This window comes from Lonchura striata, chromosome 1 (assembly GCF_050655825.1).
Source record: "Lonchura striata isolate lonStrDom1 chromosome 1, ASM5065582v1, whole genome shotgun sequence".
NCBI classification, from domain to species: Eukaryota; Metazoa; Chordata; class Aves; order Passeriformes; family Estrildidae; genus Lonchura; species Lonchura striata.
The window spans coordinates 52,813,492-52,827,674 of NC_140703.1; the positions used below are offsets into that span (position 1 = coordinate 52,813,492).

Below are 14,183 nucleotides of genomic sequence, written 5' to 3' on the forward strand. Positions count from 1 at the left end.
GAATTGAGATGAAATTTGGAACTCCTCCCATGCAGTCAGTAAAGCATTTCTGCAGAATTAACTTTCCAGCAAATATATGAAATTAAATGTTATACACTGCTGACAGTTGTATTTTGGTTTTCTGCCTGTTCTGTGATGACAAAGGTAAAGTTTCTTGAAAATGTTGTAAAAGTCCTAATGAAGGATCTTGCATAAATACATACATATTACTGAATTTTGTAAGTATATATATAAATCTATCCATCTATATAGATATATCTATATATATATATCTATGTAGACATATATGAAATAAAATATAAGTGAAGTGAATAGTTGCATTAAGGAAATTATTGGAATGACTGTTAGGAATTGTTATTATTCTTAGGCATAATTATGTGAAGGAAGTTAAAAGTGAATTAAGATCAAGTATTTAAATAATTCTGTAATTTGTCCCAGGATGAAGTTTAGGCATGCAATTAAAAAATATATATTTTGATACATATTCAAGGCTGAAAAACTTCCACTCACAGGTAATTTTCTATTTTGCTTCACAAATAGGGTGTGTTGTAAGCTGCTCACCCCTTCAAAACTGAAAGTTTTAAGACCTTTCTCTTAAGGCAGGCAGGCAATACTATTTGTTGCAAGGCAGAAATCCTGGATGTGATTTAGTGCCCACCAGTAATTCCTATATGTTTCAAAAACCTGTCATGATATATGACAGCTCTCTTGGGGACTTTGCTTTTAAAACAGAATTGTTTTCTGAAGATGCTGGGCTTTTTTGTCATTGTTTTCTGTTTTGTTCACTCATTTTTCAGCATCAGAGACCACACATACTGGGCATACTTCTGGTCTCATTCTCACCCACGAAATTCTGACTTCAGTAGAGTTGCACGGGTGTAAATTAGACTAGGACTTGGCAGGAGAAAGCTTATGATTATATTTGGCAGAGACAGCAGGCTGCAACTTTATTAACATAATTAACAGCTACAAACACACCCAACAGGCCAAAGTAATCTAGTGACAGAAGAGAGAAGGTCTTAGTAGGAAAGGATCCTTCGCGCTCTCTTTTGGTGCTCTGCTTCTTGTTCCTGAGTTCCTACTAAGGCTTGGCGAGTGTTCAATTGAGCTGTAATTCAAATTCATACAGCTCCTGCAAGACACCTTGAACAGACTTTTGCTGATGAGTCTATAGGAACTGTCAGCAATACAGAGATTACTTCAGAAGCATGATGGTTGAATCGAACTTTACTTTCTGATGTTTTGCTTTTTGAATTAAATTGTTGGACAAGATTAATTGCATGCAGTAAGAGATTTAAATGAATGGCTTTATAAAGCATTAAAGTTCTAAGTATGTCACATGGGAAAGAAGCTGTAAGGTTTAAATGAATAAATGTATTTAATGCATAAAATGTCTAGGCTAATTTTTTAATTCCTTTACAAACATATTGAAAAACCATACTTTATTCATCCATCTTAGTTATACTGCTGTGGTTTTGGTAATTTAATATTCCTGCTCTTTGCTAATCTTCTGGTTCAACAGAAGTAAACAATAGGTTTCATAAATTAAAAATACGCTCCTCAGAACATGCTTCTAAAGATAAAAAACAAGGCTGTAAACATTTATGACTGAAACAAACTAGATTGTTCAAATACTGCCATGATGTATCATGTATATCAATATGGCACTGATATCAGTTAGAATGCAAACAAGGTTTTAAATGATGTGCCCCTTCATTTCAGCTGGAGAATCCACTTTACACCATCTGCCTATCAGATGGTTAGGAACCAGGACTGCGTATTAATGCCACATGTTCGATTTTCATTCCTCTTGTAATGGTTAGATTCATATTGCTAATAGCTGTGCATGAGCACTGTCGATGAAATTTGTGTGACGATGGAGTGATGAGATATTTATAAAGCTGCCTGTCTCACTGCATAATCAGCAGGAAGAATGCCAGACATAAACAACTTATCAATTTCAGAATATTAATGACAACTACCATTGCCTTTAATCCACTGAATATTTTGGCCTGAATACATTTAACTGTTCAAATAATATTTGTAAAGAACAAAAAATTCTTATGTGGCTGTCTGGTATGATCCTTATTTCTTTCATTTCAGTTGACTTTGTAGTTTACATTTTGTTTTCTCATTTTTGAAGGTAACATATCTGTAGTGTAGAGAAGTGTGCACTTAGGAAATTCCTTGGCTACTTGTTGTAAGAGTAAATTAATATTAAATAATGTTTACTTCAAAAAGCTTTTTCAAAGAATACGTTTTTAAAAAATCCCAAGTATTTCCCTGGGTATATACCCATACTGTAACTTTAAAACTTAGTATTTTAAAATACAAATAATGATATATTGTTGTATTAACTTCTGTTTATAGTATATTTGCCTGCCTATACTAGTGAGATAAGAAAGATAAGTTGGTCTCTGTGCTGAAGTTCTGCATTGTACCACACCCCAGTACACCACAGTGCACCAGTGGTTATAAAGCAAGTGGCTCTGATAACTGGCTTTGGGCCTCCCTTGCCACTGGCTTTGCTATATCATCACAGTCAGGTGACAGGAAAAAGCAGTAGTAAAGGAGAAACTGTGCTGTAGGCTGGAATTGCTGTGAGGACTGGCATTAAACTAGAATTCTGAGCATTAATCTTTCCATTTCCCTCCTTACTTATGCCAGTGCTTACATGAGACACGCATTTCAGATTTGCATGGTTTCCATTAATTGCTGTATAGCAAACTAATAATTTTAGTGACTTCTGTGACTGTATAAGAGAAATAATGAAATTACTAGTTTAATTTTTACTGTTTAAAATTATTATTTTTTGCTACAAGCATTATCTTGCAAAAATCTTACTACAGAACTAAGCAATTTGTATTTTAGTTTCTCAGTCCCCATCCAAAGAGATGCACCAAAGCATACTCTTTTTTTTGCAAATTTTGTAGCACAAGAGAGTTTTTATTTCAGGAGTTCTGCATCCAGGTCATTATTCCAATGAAAGAAAATAATTTCAGGTTGTGTCACAATGCCTATGTCCAGCATCTCTTTAGTATGTAATTTACCCCAGTACTTGAAAGCTCTTCAAAACTGCTGGTCTAAAAGTGTAGTCACAACCAAAAATTTGGGGCCTGCTGTTGTAGTAATTGAATATAATGTAGCAGAATATTCCTCCAAAGAATTGTTCTTTAAAAATGCTAGTTTTAACTTCTCAGGGATGTATACATATATTAAAAAAGGAAGTATAGGTTATTGTGTTGTTTAATGAACACCGGATGCAAACCAAAGTTCAGAGGTGCACCATCCCTTTTTCTGTGGCCAAATTTAGGGACTGTAACCAAATTTGTGTAATGTATGGCTTCATATCCTTCCTCTAAGGTAAAAATATAATTGGATGCAATCCATGTTATTGTCAATACCTTTTTAAAATCAGAACATGCACATTTTGTGATAGTAGCAGAAGCTAAAATAAAAGTAAAACCTCATATTTATTCAACTTATCATTTATTTTTGGCTTTTGGTACATCTTCTACCTGAAACAGCACTTTTGTAAAGAATATTGATCTGTAATTATCACTTGGTCAGTAATTGTCGTTACACTTGGAGGTGTTGGAATTCAGCATGTGAGGAGGGTCGAGAGGCTGGAACTGTTTGCTAATCTTTTATGTGATCATGCAAAGCAATAAGGAAGAACAACCTTCAGTCAAGCAACAATATATTCAAAGGCACCTCTTATGCCATCTCATAGATTTCCTGATGTCTGCTCACCTTCTGCTTTTTCCCTGCTGGAATTTGCCTTCTGTGCCTCCCCATCACTAGCCAAAAACATGGCAAAGGTGAACTTGTTTTCCATGTAAGGAGTCAAAGGAGACAACAAGAGACCCTGGGAAGCAATGGTGCTAGCAATATTTACCTCAGCAGCCTGGGATTATTTGCTTATTTTGTCTTTCCTGCTAAATTGCACTCTTCCTATGCTAGACAGCAGCCTTAGAATAGTAAATTGTGGAGTTAGTTCCTCTTGAGATCCATAGGACACTTCACACCTCTCAGAGTAGCTGAAAATCAGACTAACGGGCACCTTTAATTACAGGGAGGTTTTCAAGCCTTCTCCACATTCAAGGCAAGAATCTTGATTCAAAATGACTGAGGGTCTGTTCTCTTCATGTGGCATCACAGGCTGAGGGCTGAGAGTGCATCAGTGCATTAAACTTTCCTGCTTTATTGCCTTCTCTTTTATTTCTTAGATTTAGTTCTCTGTCATTTCCATCTCTGCCGCCTGCATCATTTGTGCAGGGGAGGCAGCTCTTGTGACGTTTTGGCACTGGCTTCTCGCTGCTGCCACCCAGGCTGGGGCAGAGGGATTTGGGTGGGCAGCAGCAGGGCTTGGGGACCACAGGAGAATTACCCAACTCAGGGAAGAGGGCAAAAACTGACACGTGTGACTTTGATTAAAGGCTGCTTGTAATTTTGAGTTTTGAAGGCAGCTGGAAAACTGGACTAGTTCTCCAATTGCTCTTGAGAAAGAGAAATTTTCCTGGGTTTGTAGAACATTCTTGTAAATGGCTGGATGGCATAAACTTGGTTTGGTAGGAAGAGCACTTGAGTTGCCCATAGGTGGCTTTGGGATTGGTATTAAATGGGTTAATACTTCCTTTTCTCATTGATAAATACTTTAATGCCTTCAAATCTGGGGAGAGCAGAATAATGTTCTGCATTATTTTTTTTTTCTAGAAATGCTTCCTAGAAAAACTACATTTCCTTGCTATTATGTATGAAATGAGAAATGCCTGAGTTCTATAATCTATTACTCATAAACAGAAATTATAGACCTGTTATTTCTGTTTTCTTTAGCATGTCTAAAATTAAAGATCTAATGGGAACTTTTTCCTTAGTATGGTTATGTACATATTCACCAATTCATAGTAGGACATTCGGGACACCATTTTGAAACTAAATTAGATTTTTGACTGCATGTATTTGTAGCTGCATCTAGTTGTGATTTTATTATGAATGCACTTAGTAGACACCAAGTTAAAGTTTAGATGAATGTATAGGAGTAATTATCTAAATATGATGTGAAACATTTTACTTGAAAAAGTTGATGATTTTCAGAACTAGCAAGAGAAATAATACACTGCAGTGCTCTGTTTTTAAGTAACAAGCATGAAGGAATAATAACAGTCCCTACAATAATGGAGTCTCATAGAATAAGGAATTTAAATTTTTTTTCATATTTCTTTGCAGGTCTGACAGCAGCAGCTGCAGCAGCAGCAGCTGCCACCAATGCTGCCATAGCAGAAGCAATGAAAGTGAAAAAAATCAAATTGGAAGCTATGTCCAACTATCATGCAAATAATAACCAGCATGGAGCAGACTCTGAAAATGGAGATCTGAATTCAAGTGTTGGTAAGTTTCAGACATAGCATTATTTTATGTCCATAATACTGAGATATTTTATTAAAATAGTGATCTTTCTGAACTTCCTTTCTGAAGTCCTTGATTTGGTGTAAAAAGTTGCATATTTGTTTTCCTTTTCATAATGTTTTTAGTTTTATTTTGTACCTGACCTTTACACCAGCATTCAGTGTTGTTGTTACTATTACAAAAACATTCTTTTCTTCACAGGCTACTTTTGCAGACTCCAGTTAATATTTTCCATGAAAGAAAGTGGTTTGATTGCTTAGAGTTCATTTTTCAAAGTACAGGTGGAGTGACAGATGATGGTGTCAAAGTGAAATTTAACAATGTCTCCTGCTCAGTGTGCTGGGTATTGACTTTAGGTAATTCAGAACACAAGCTTGAAAGCAAAATATTTCATACTTTCATGTGCCCTGTGACAAAAGGAAAACATACATACACAATAAATTCTGCCATGCTCTGCAGTTCCTATCATATTTTATTTTAATAAACACGTTCTTAAAATGTAGTTAACATTTTTTTTCCATTTCTTAAGCAGCCATCAGCAACTCTTGTTCCTTTTCAAAAAAGAATTGTTTCAGTATACTTTATTCATTTGTTTGGACAATTTGTTTTGCTAAAGCATACTTCAAAGCTAGGATAACTTTTGTTGTTGTTGATTAAATCTTTAATCATCTGTGTGTGTCTGCTGTAAAATGTTTTGTTATGCCATTTCATTGTATTGGATCCTTTTATCATGTTGAGACAGTATTAACTCAGCAAAGAAATTCAATGACAAGAGGTACGTTCAGAAGACTGCAGGGAAGATTGGTGTATACTGGAATAAAATGGCCTCAGATAGGCTTTTTGTTTTTATTTTGGCCCTTTGTCTAGATTTTTTTTTTAATCTTCTAAATACATTTGGAATTAATCTTAGAGGGTCTGTACTAGCCTTAACATAAATAAATACAGGTTTGTGAACAGTGTTTCTGTACAGTTCAGTAGGCATCGGTAGGGTATTATTTAGAAATAATATGAATTGCAATTCAAAGAACAAGTTCACTTGGGTACATACTACTGTAAATAGCAACAATATGCATGCATTCCTGAATAAGGAGATTATATGACTGGTTTTGTTTTCCTTTTAAATAAAGGCTTTAAGAATACCTCTATGATGGTGAAGAAAATAGTCTTAAATTACTGAGATACCAACATATGCAATTCCCCTAATACAAGTGTAGCGATTGTTCGCTTGGAGAGAAAACATGAGAGGGTAGAGAGCAGGTGTCTTTGCAACCTGGGAGGAGGAGATAGGTACAAATGAAGTAGAAGGACCAGTTGGCCTCTAGCACACTAGGAGAAAAGTGAAGTAATGAGAAAGGGTGAAAAGTATAAATACAAGCCGAGAAGATAAAGAATGTACTAGAACTAGAAGCTAATTTAGATTTTCAGGCTTAGATGAATCCATTATGTGAAATAAAAAGTTCAAATGCAGGTTTGTGGAGCTGCTATGCTACTTGGCAGTTCTAGTTATAAACCACATATGCATCCATGGGGATGGAAAAGTTAACAGATTATTTGGAAAACAAAGTATTATGGAAAACCACACTGAGTATTTGTAGAAGAGTGGATAGAAGGAATAGCTGAACTTCCTCTGAATAAAAAAGAAAAAATATCTATTTTGAAATCCTTATTTTAGACATAATTTAGATAACTAATATGCTCTTAGACAGCCTAATCATTTTCCCTATTTAAGAAAATACATTCTAACTATTCTAGTAGGGCAAACTTAGTGAAGCAAGATTATTTATTGTCATTGTCAAAATTTCCTCTCAGCCCCTTAACTTACTTGTTAGCTTCAGTTAATTTCCCAATTTAACTGAATGAAGAATTGAGTTAATTTTGTTCAGAAAAAAAATGGCTCTTCTGAGTAGAGTGAATAGTTTTCCAGTTGTCTCCATTCCATGAGGAATGGTTCTGAAAATACAGTTTTCTTGTCTGTTAATCTTGTCTTGAGCTGCACCCTTCATACAGAGGATTTCTCAAGAACAATTTGATTTATTTTCTTTTATAGTGAACCATGTCTAGTGTCCAGTGTTGGTTATGCATATGGAATCAGAGAAGTGACTCCTACTGCTACTAATGTCAGGGTATTATTAGGTTCATGAAGAGTTAAGTTCTTTGTTTATTAGTTGCATTTTTGAAAATTAGAACACTGTATTATCTTGACAAAACCTCATATTTCAAAGGTGTTGCTCATAGTAGGTACATACACTTTCTTCTCCCGCATTTTTTTCAGGAGTGTGTTTATTTATATATTTTCAAATAAAAATTATCAAGTCCATATACCATTAATGTTTTAAATTATAGCTTGCTAGGGAAGAATATAAAATATTACATTACTGAATGTTGGCAGGAGGAAAGAATGAAACAAAAGAAAACAACCTGATTTTAGTTTATATTTTAAATTAGCTTATGTGCCTGACCAAACTGAAAAGGAACAAATGATCCAACCAGGCTAAAAGCTTAACTGATTAATCCTAGTCCATATGTAGCAGGAATGATGGTGGGCGTGGATTGACCATCCTGTGCTCCAATGCCTACATAAAGGTGGATAAATAAAATAAGGGCCCTTATTTTATTTATCTTATCATATTGACATGTCAGGTTTACTTCTGAATTGTCTTGCTTTTTGGTTTTAATAAAATGCTTAATGTGAATTACAGAAGTAATTCTTGTAGTCAAATGTTTTATAATTATACAGAGCACTACACAAATTTATGAACTTGGTCCTTTGAAGCAATGGCCAAAAGGTTAGTGAATGAAGGGAGTTAAAGGGAGCCAATGATACTAATAAGTAATTATTTTTATATCTCTCTGTTTTGCTGGTAACCTTGAGCTTGCATCCTTCCACCAGAATTATCATTTTAGAAGGGGGAGGGAAAAAAAAAAGAAATTACAGAGGAATCAGAGTGAGGTATTAGCACACTGAGTAAAATATATGGCTGCAACGCCTTTCTCCCCCAACCACAATCAATTGGATTCTTTTAGTTTAATATTTACTTGCTAAGATGAGATGCTAGTCTGCATGGTGATAAACAGTCTGCTACTGGCATCTGAAGGTGACCTGTCAGTTCATATGGACAAATCTCCTGCTTACTGAAATGTACAAAATAAATCATTAAAGCAGGCAGGTGCTCATTCCCAGATTTAAATCACCATAGATTTATGATTTGAATTAATGCTTCATTTGGTCATAGAAATAGATGCTGAGACAAATGATATGCAGTGGTTTGGGCTTCCATACTGTAGCCATCCTAATATTGATTACTGAGATGTCTTTGCAATCTCTTGTTTATATCAAGTACTGTCTTGTGACAGCTCGGCTGATATGAGCTACATTGCAGATAAGAAGGAAAAATGTCCCAGGTTCTTTTTAGTGGCAATCTTACATACAACATGCAGGGTAGATAAATTATTGGGGTTTTGTTTAAAAAATGAATTCCGTAGGGCAGCAAAGGGAAAAGAAAGATTATGCAGTGTGTTGGGGAGTTTTTTGTTGATTTGGTGGTTTGTTTTTTGGTGGGTTTGTTTTTTTTTTTTTGTTTAGTTTTGTTTTTTAAATTAATTACGGAATGAAAAGAAAGTGAGTGTCAAGGTCAAATTTTAAATTTCACTGATGAGTTTCTACTTTTTGTCATATTAACATCTTAGTGTAATACTAGGATCAGTTGTATGTTTATATCTGATGCTCTGAAGCAATGGATAGGTAAAGCAGCTCAATCATTTCCTCTCTGCTTAAGTACTTACTGCCCTGCTGTCCTACTTCATTAACCTGCAGTAGCAGAAGATAAAAGCCTTTGAAAATAAATACCTTTTAAAAGCTATTTTTGTGAGCTAGAGTTTGCTATCTATAACTTGGTAGGAAGTGAAGAACAGTCCGTATACTTTTGCTTCCCGAACATTTTATATAATGAAAACACTATGCATATACTTTAGGGAATACTCAAAGGATTTGTTAAGACCTTTGCCACTTGCTAAAATATGACTCATAAAACTTGTAAACAACTATCAACAATAGTAAATTACTTGCTTAGTAGGAAATGAGTTCATATCTATTCAAAATGTGATCTCAAAACAGATGTCCCAAGAAAATGTCATTGTTTAAACGACATTCATACAAAAAAAATGCTATTATCTTTAAGGAAGTGAAGCAATTATGAAGACTTTGGTGTTCTTAATTTCTAAACACAGTTAGGAAATACAAGGCAACATTTTACACTTGGCTAGCATGTTAATCCATAAACAACCACAAAATATGTTGAAAATTAGGAGATTTTCTTGGCATGTTAGGTTTCCTCTTCATCTGCATTACCTTGCAATATTTAAAATTATGAGACAAATACAAGGCTTCCTGTGATGTGTTCAAAAGTAACGCTTGCTTGTATACAATTCTTTTTTTTCATCCAGAATCAGAGATAAAATGATTTAGATGAAATTATTTTTCTCCGGTGACCTTGCCCAATAATAGAACAGTACAAAATGCAGTAATTTCCTTTTTCTAAACACACGTGTCTATTTTAAGGGAAAGAAATACTTTTATGGTTTCAGGAAAAAGTCTTGGAGACCTTGAAAAAGCAAATAAAAGGAAACAGAAAATGCAGGCCACCGAGCACAGCTCTGCAGTTGCACATCTGATTCTCTGCCTTGGCAATGTTAATGAACCTCAAATCCTCCCTATAATTAGATGAGGGAATTGCTTATATTTTCAAACAGATGATGCTGCTGTAATGAAACGATTGGAAACGATTGACAGGGAACTTAAAAGTGTCTACAGTAGTCATTTAGTTTCCGGGTTTTGGGTTTGGGATTTTTTTCCTTCTTCTTCTTTTTTTTTTTTTTTTTTTTTTTTTTTTTTTTTTTTTTTTTTATGTAAAAGAAGATTGGTTGTACATACAGGTCCTAGGAGAGGTAGTAATTTACACAGAATGCTATGACAGGTGTCTTTGTATAGGATGGAAATAAAATGGAAGACAGAGGAATGATGGGCAGGCATGGCAATTTTTTGGGAGGGGGTGTCCTGTGTTTATTCTGCCTGGGTTCTTTAAAAGGGGCCGAGACTCAAGAGATGGATCCGGATTGAGTGCACAGCTGTAACTGCTGATGAGCTAATTGCTCCTTATCTCTCAGCCCCATTCATCTTCATTTTTTACCAATTACTGAGAATTATCTGTGTTCTCAGTTGGATATGAGAGTTAATCCTTTTTGGTTAAGCTGGCAGTACTGTGAGCAGATTCCAAATCATAGGGTGAAAAAGCCAGAGCAAGCTTGTTCTCAAACTCTCTCCAGTTCAATGACAGTATCACTAGTTCATAAGAATTTTTCTATTGTTTAACATATTAAACACAGGATTTTTTTTTTTTTTTATACTTTTATACTATTAGTAATATGTATTTTTCTCTTAGCGTGAACTGAATGTGTATATTCCTAGGTGGATGTGTTCCCTTTCTAAAAGTATTGCAAAAATAAAAATAAGACAAACATTAACTTCAGACCAGAAGAATTCTTTGCAGAATGCCAGTGTTTATTTTATGATACATAGCACTTCTTTTAATGACAAGACTGTGCATGCAACTTTGACATTGTGGGACATAAGACAAATGCTTGTCAGTGACAGATACCTACTTTTGTAAATTTGTTTGAGATCTGTAGGTGAAAAGTGCTGTCTAGGTGCTTGCAAAAGCATAATCATACAGCCTTAAGGACAAATGTGCTATGTGGAGCACATCGTATTTCAAGCTAAAGGAATGCTTTCATAAAACTGTGCTTTGGGAACACACAGAACACCAGAAACAGATCATTTAGTTATAATCAGGTCACTAAGCTTTTTTTCTAGAATTTTGCTTGTCATGGGAAAAAAATCTTGCATCTTATAGCTAAAATGTAATGTTTGTCTGTCAACCAGGAATATAATTTCTCCATATCTGCTTCCCTAGACTTTAATTGTGCTAGTTAAATTTGCTAAACAAGGCAATGAACTGCTTGTTATGATCTGAGCACCAGTTAGTAAATTAGGAGAATTATTAGCAAAGATTCAGCGTTTCATGTTGGAAGGTCAGTTGTTCTATAACAGTCTCCTCATCTAGATTAAATCTTCATTGTGAAGTTCATTGAAAAAAATGCAGATATTTGCATCTGAGTCACCTTAGACTCAACAGACAGCAATAGGCAGTTGTAGGGGTGATCCATCTCATCCTAAAGTGGATGGCAATAGTAGATCAGATAAATTGCACCTTACAAGTGCTTAGTCATGCGACTACTGAGTTGTAGTTACATAAAGGAAGTTAAGTGAATGGATCTCACTCTCAATGCATGCAATTAATATTTTCTGGAATGAGATTTGAAGGAGTTAACAGGTCTTTTCCAAGACGGTGATACAGTCCTGGTAAAATAGTGCTTGAGGCACAGTGAAATAGAAAAGAAAAATAAATATCAAAATCAGCAGGTGAGAAGTTTAGCTATTCTCACACAAAAGAATTTAGATATAAATATACTCACAAATTTTTCTGATTGTATAGGTATACTGCTTCTGAATAGAGTGATTTTACCTACATGAAGCATACTAGAGAGCAGGCTTCTAAAACTGCAGAAGCAGAAGCTTCCAGTGTGACATTTATGTTTTGGGCTTGCTATGATGCTGTATTGCGTTTATGGGAAAACCTAAATTAATAAGTATATCTTGTCAGCAAGATAAAGAAAAAAAAAGCTATTTATATTTTTGGATCACATTTACTTTATTTTGTGTTCCATGAAAGATAATCCTAATTGGATAAATAGTTGGATAATTTAATCTCCAATGTGATTTATTTTCAAAATGTGTACTTTATTGTTATGGCCATTTTTTCTTTTTATTAGTGCCTTGTATGAAACTAATGAAATTGTTAAGCTTTCATTCAGTTCTGTTTCATCGTTGTTATTTGAAGTAAATATAGTAAAAAATGATATTGTGGATGTGCTGTGTTAAGAAATATAAGTTTAATATGTACCACATTTTGCTAAGTAGTTATGATTCTATAGGATCATCATATATATTAATTAGAAGCTAATTTTGTAAAAGAAAACACTAAACTTTGGGATTATTAGTTCACCTTTAGGAAGTAATGTCCCTGGTAGAATAAGTGACAAACTGACAGATCTGTCATGCAAGAATTATCATCATGAAAATGTGTCTCTTTTCTGTGTTACAGACATGTAAATATGCTATATTACACATATAAATATTTTCTCTATATTTATATAGATATTTAGTAAATGCAGAATTTTTTTCATTCATATGCAGGACAAAGAACTACATAGAACTGCATTTATTTTTGGGACAATTAAAAATGTGCATCCTTTTCTGATTAGTGTGTATGATTCAGAGTTATGTGAACTAGGCAACAGATATTTTTAGTGTTAAAGGTAACTTCCTAATATTGAATCCTTGGAGGGTTTTGTTTTATCAGAATATCCTGGGGTGGGGGTGGGGGGGGAAAGAAGTGTGCTTTCTAGAGACTCAGTCTGTATTTGCACACATAATATGCCTGCATGTGTGTTCAAAGGAGCATTTTTGGAGTTTCTCCAGGTAATGGGAAAGGCAGCCATAGGCCCCAAGTCAGGTATCTCCTGTAAGAAATTTTCTTAAATTGAGCCTTTGCATGTAGAAAATTCTGTACTCCAGCAGTTCTTAAAACCTGCATTTTTCAGGTCCTTTCCCATCAGCAATGTCAGCAGGATGTACATGTAGATACATTGCCCTTGTCTCAGTGTTTGCATTCAAGTCTTAAGAGCTTCAACCTTTTATGACTAGGAAATCCATTAACACATCTATGTGATAAAGCAGATAAATGAGGACCATATTGCTGCAAAAATCAGAATGGGAAATAACTGCTCTTTTATATGGAAAGAAGTAATGTGGACAGAAGAGGGACAGAACAGTCGAGCAAGGGGAGGATGCAGTCCCATGTAAGAGGCAGTAGGTAGTTTATCCCAGAGGCCAGAATTTCTTCTTGTTTAAGTTCTTCTTGTGATGGAAGAGGCAAAGCACTGATAATACTGTGAGGTTGCATGTCAGATATGGACATCAGCTTTTCTGTTTGCTGTTGACTGCCAGTCCAGTTTGTATCTGAGTATTCAAAGACTAGAACCATGGGAATACTTGATGGACCAGACAGGAGGGAACAGAAAGGATTTTAGCATGGTTTTCTTTAACAGCAGGCCATAATCAAGATGCAGACCCTTGCATTTATTCAGTGCTGAGAGAATTACTAGTTTGATAACGACTAGGAATGTTGTTATTAAAACAGTATGTGCAGTTCATTTTCAACAGTTTTGAATTAGAGTCTGCACTAATGAAACGGATACGGTTTCTTTCACAAAGGGCAGATCTGTTAGTTAATATAGCTGCAGCAGTGCCTTGTGGACCATGCCTTTAGCTCTATTTGTATTTCACAGCATGATAAGCAAAGAGTGTTGATTTTCAAGGATCCTGCTGATGAAAGGTAATGGCATTATTACATCTTTATCTCAAAAACAGAACTGCATAGTAAATGATTATTTTTTCTCCCCAGCCGTTTTTTTTTTTCTTTTTTTTTTTTTCTTTTGCACAAAGGATTTCTTGCTTAGAATCCTTTTTTTTTTATTTCTTTGAATGATTTTAGCCTTGGAAATGATATGTTATTATTTAATGTCTGCACAGCAAGCCTGAGAGCACCTAATAGCGAATGGATTGGAAGTGAAGTGCCTCCTGCTCACAGATATGG

General features: G+C 34.8%; 1 protein-coding gene across 8 annotated transcripts in view; it reads left to right on the plus strand.

The window, feature by feature from the left end:
- The window catches only part of DACH1 (dachshund family transcription factor 1), a 352,983-nt gene that overhangs the window by 178,593 nt on the left and 160,207 nt on the right, over positions 1–14,183 (plus strand). For all 8 annotated transcript variants that reach the window (XM_021548063.4, XM_085576681.1, XM_085576669.1 and 5 more), the window contains exon 3: positions 5,230–5,391. In XM_021548063.4, coding sequence (XP_021403738.2) covers positions 5,230–5,391 — 162 coding nt within the window. The remainder of the gene's footprint in view (positions 1–5,229; positions 5,392–14,183) is intronic.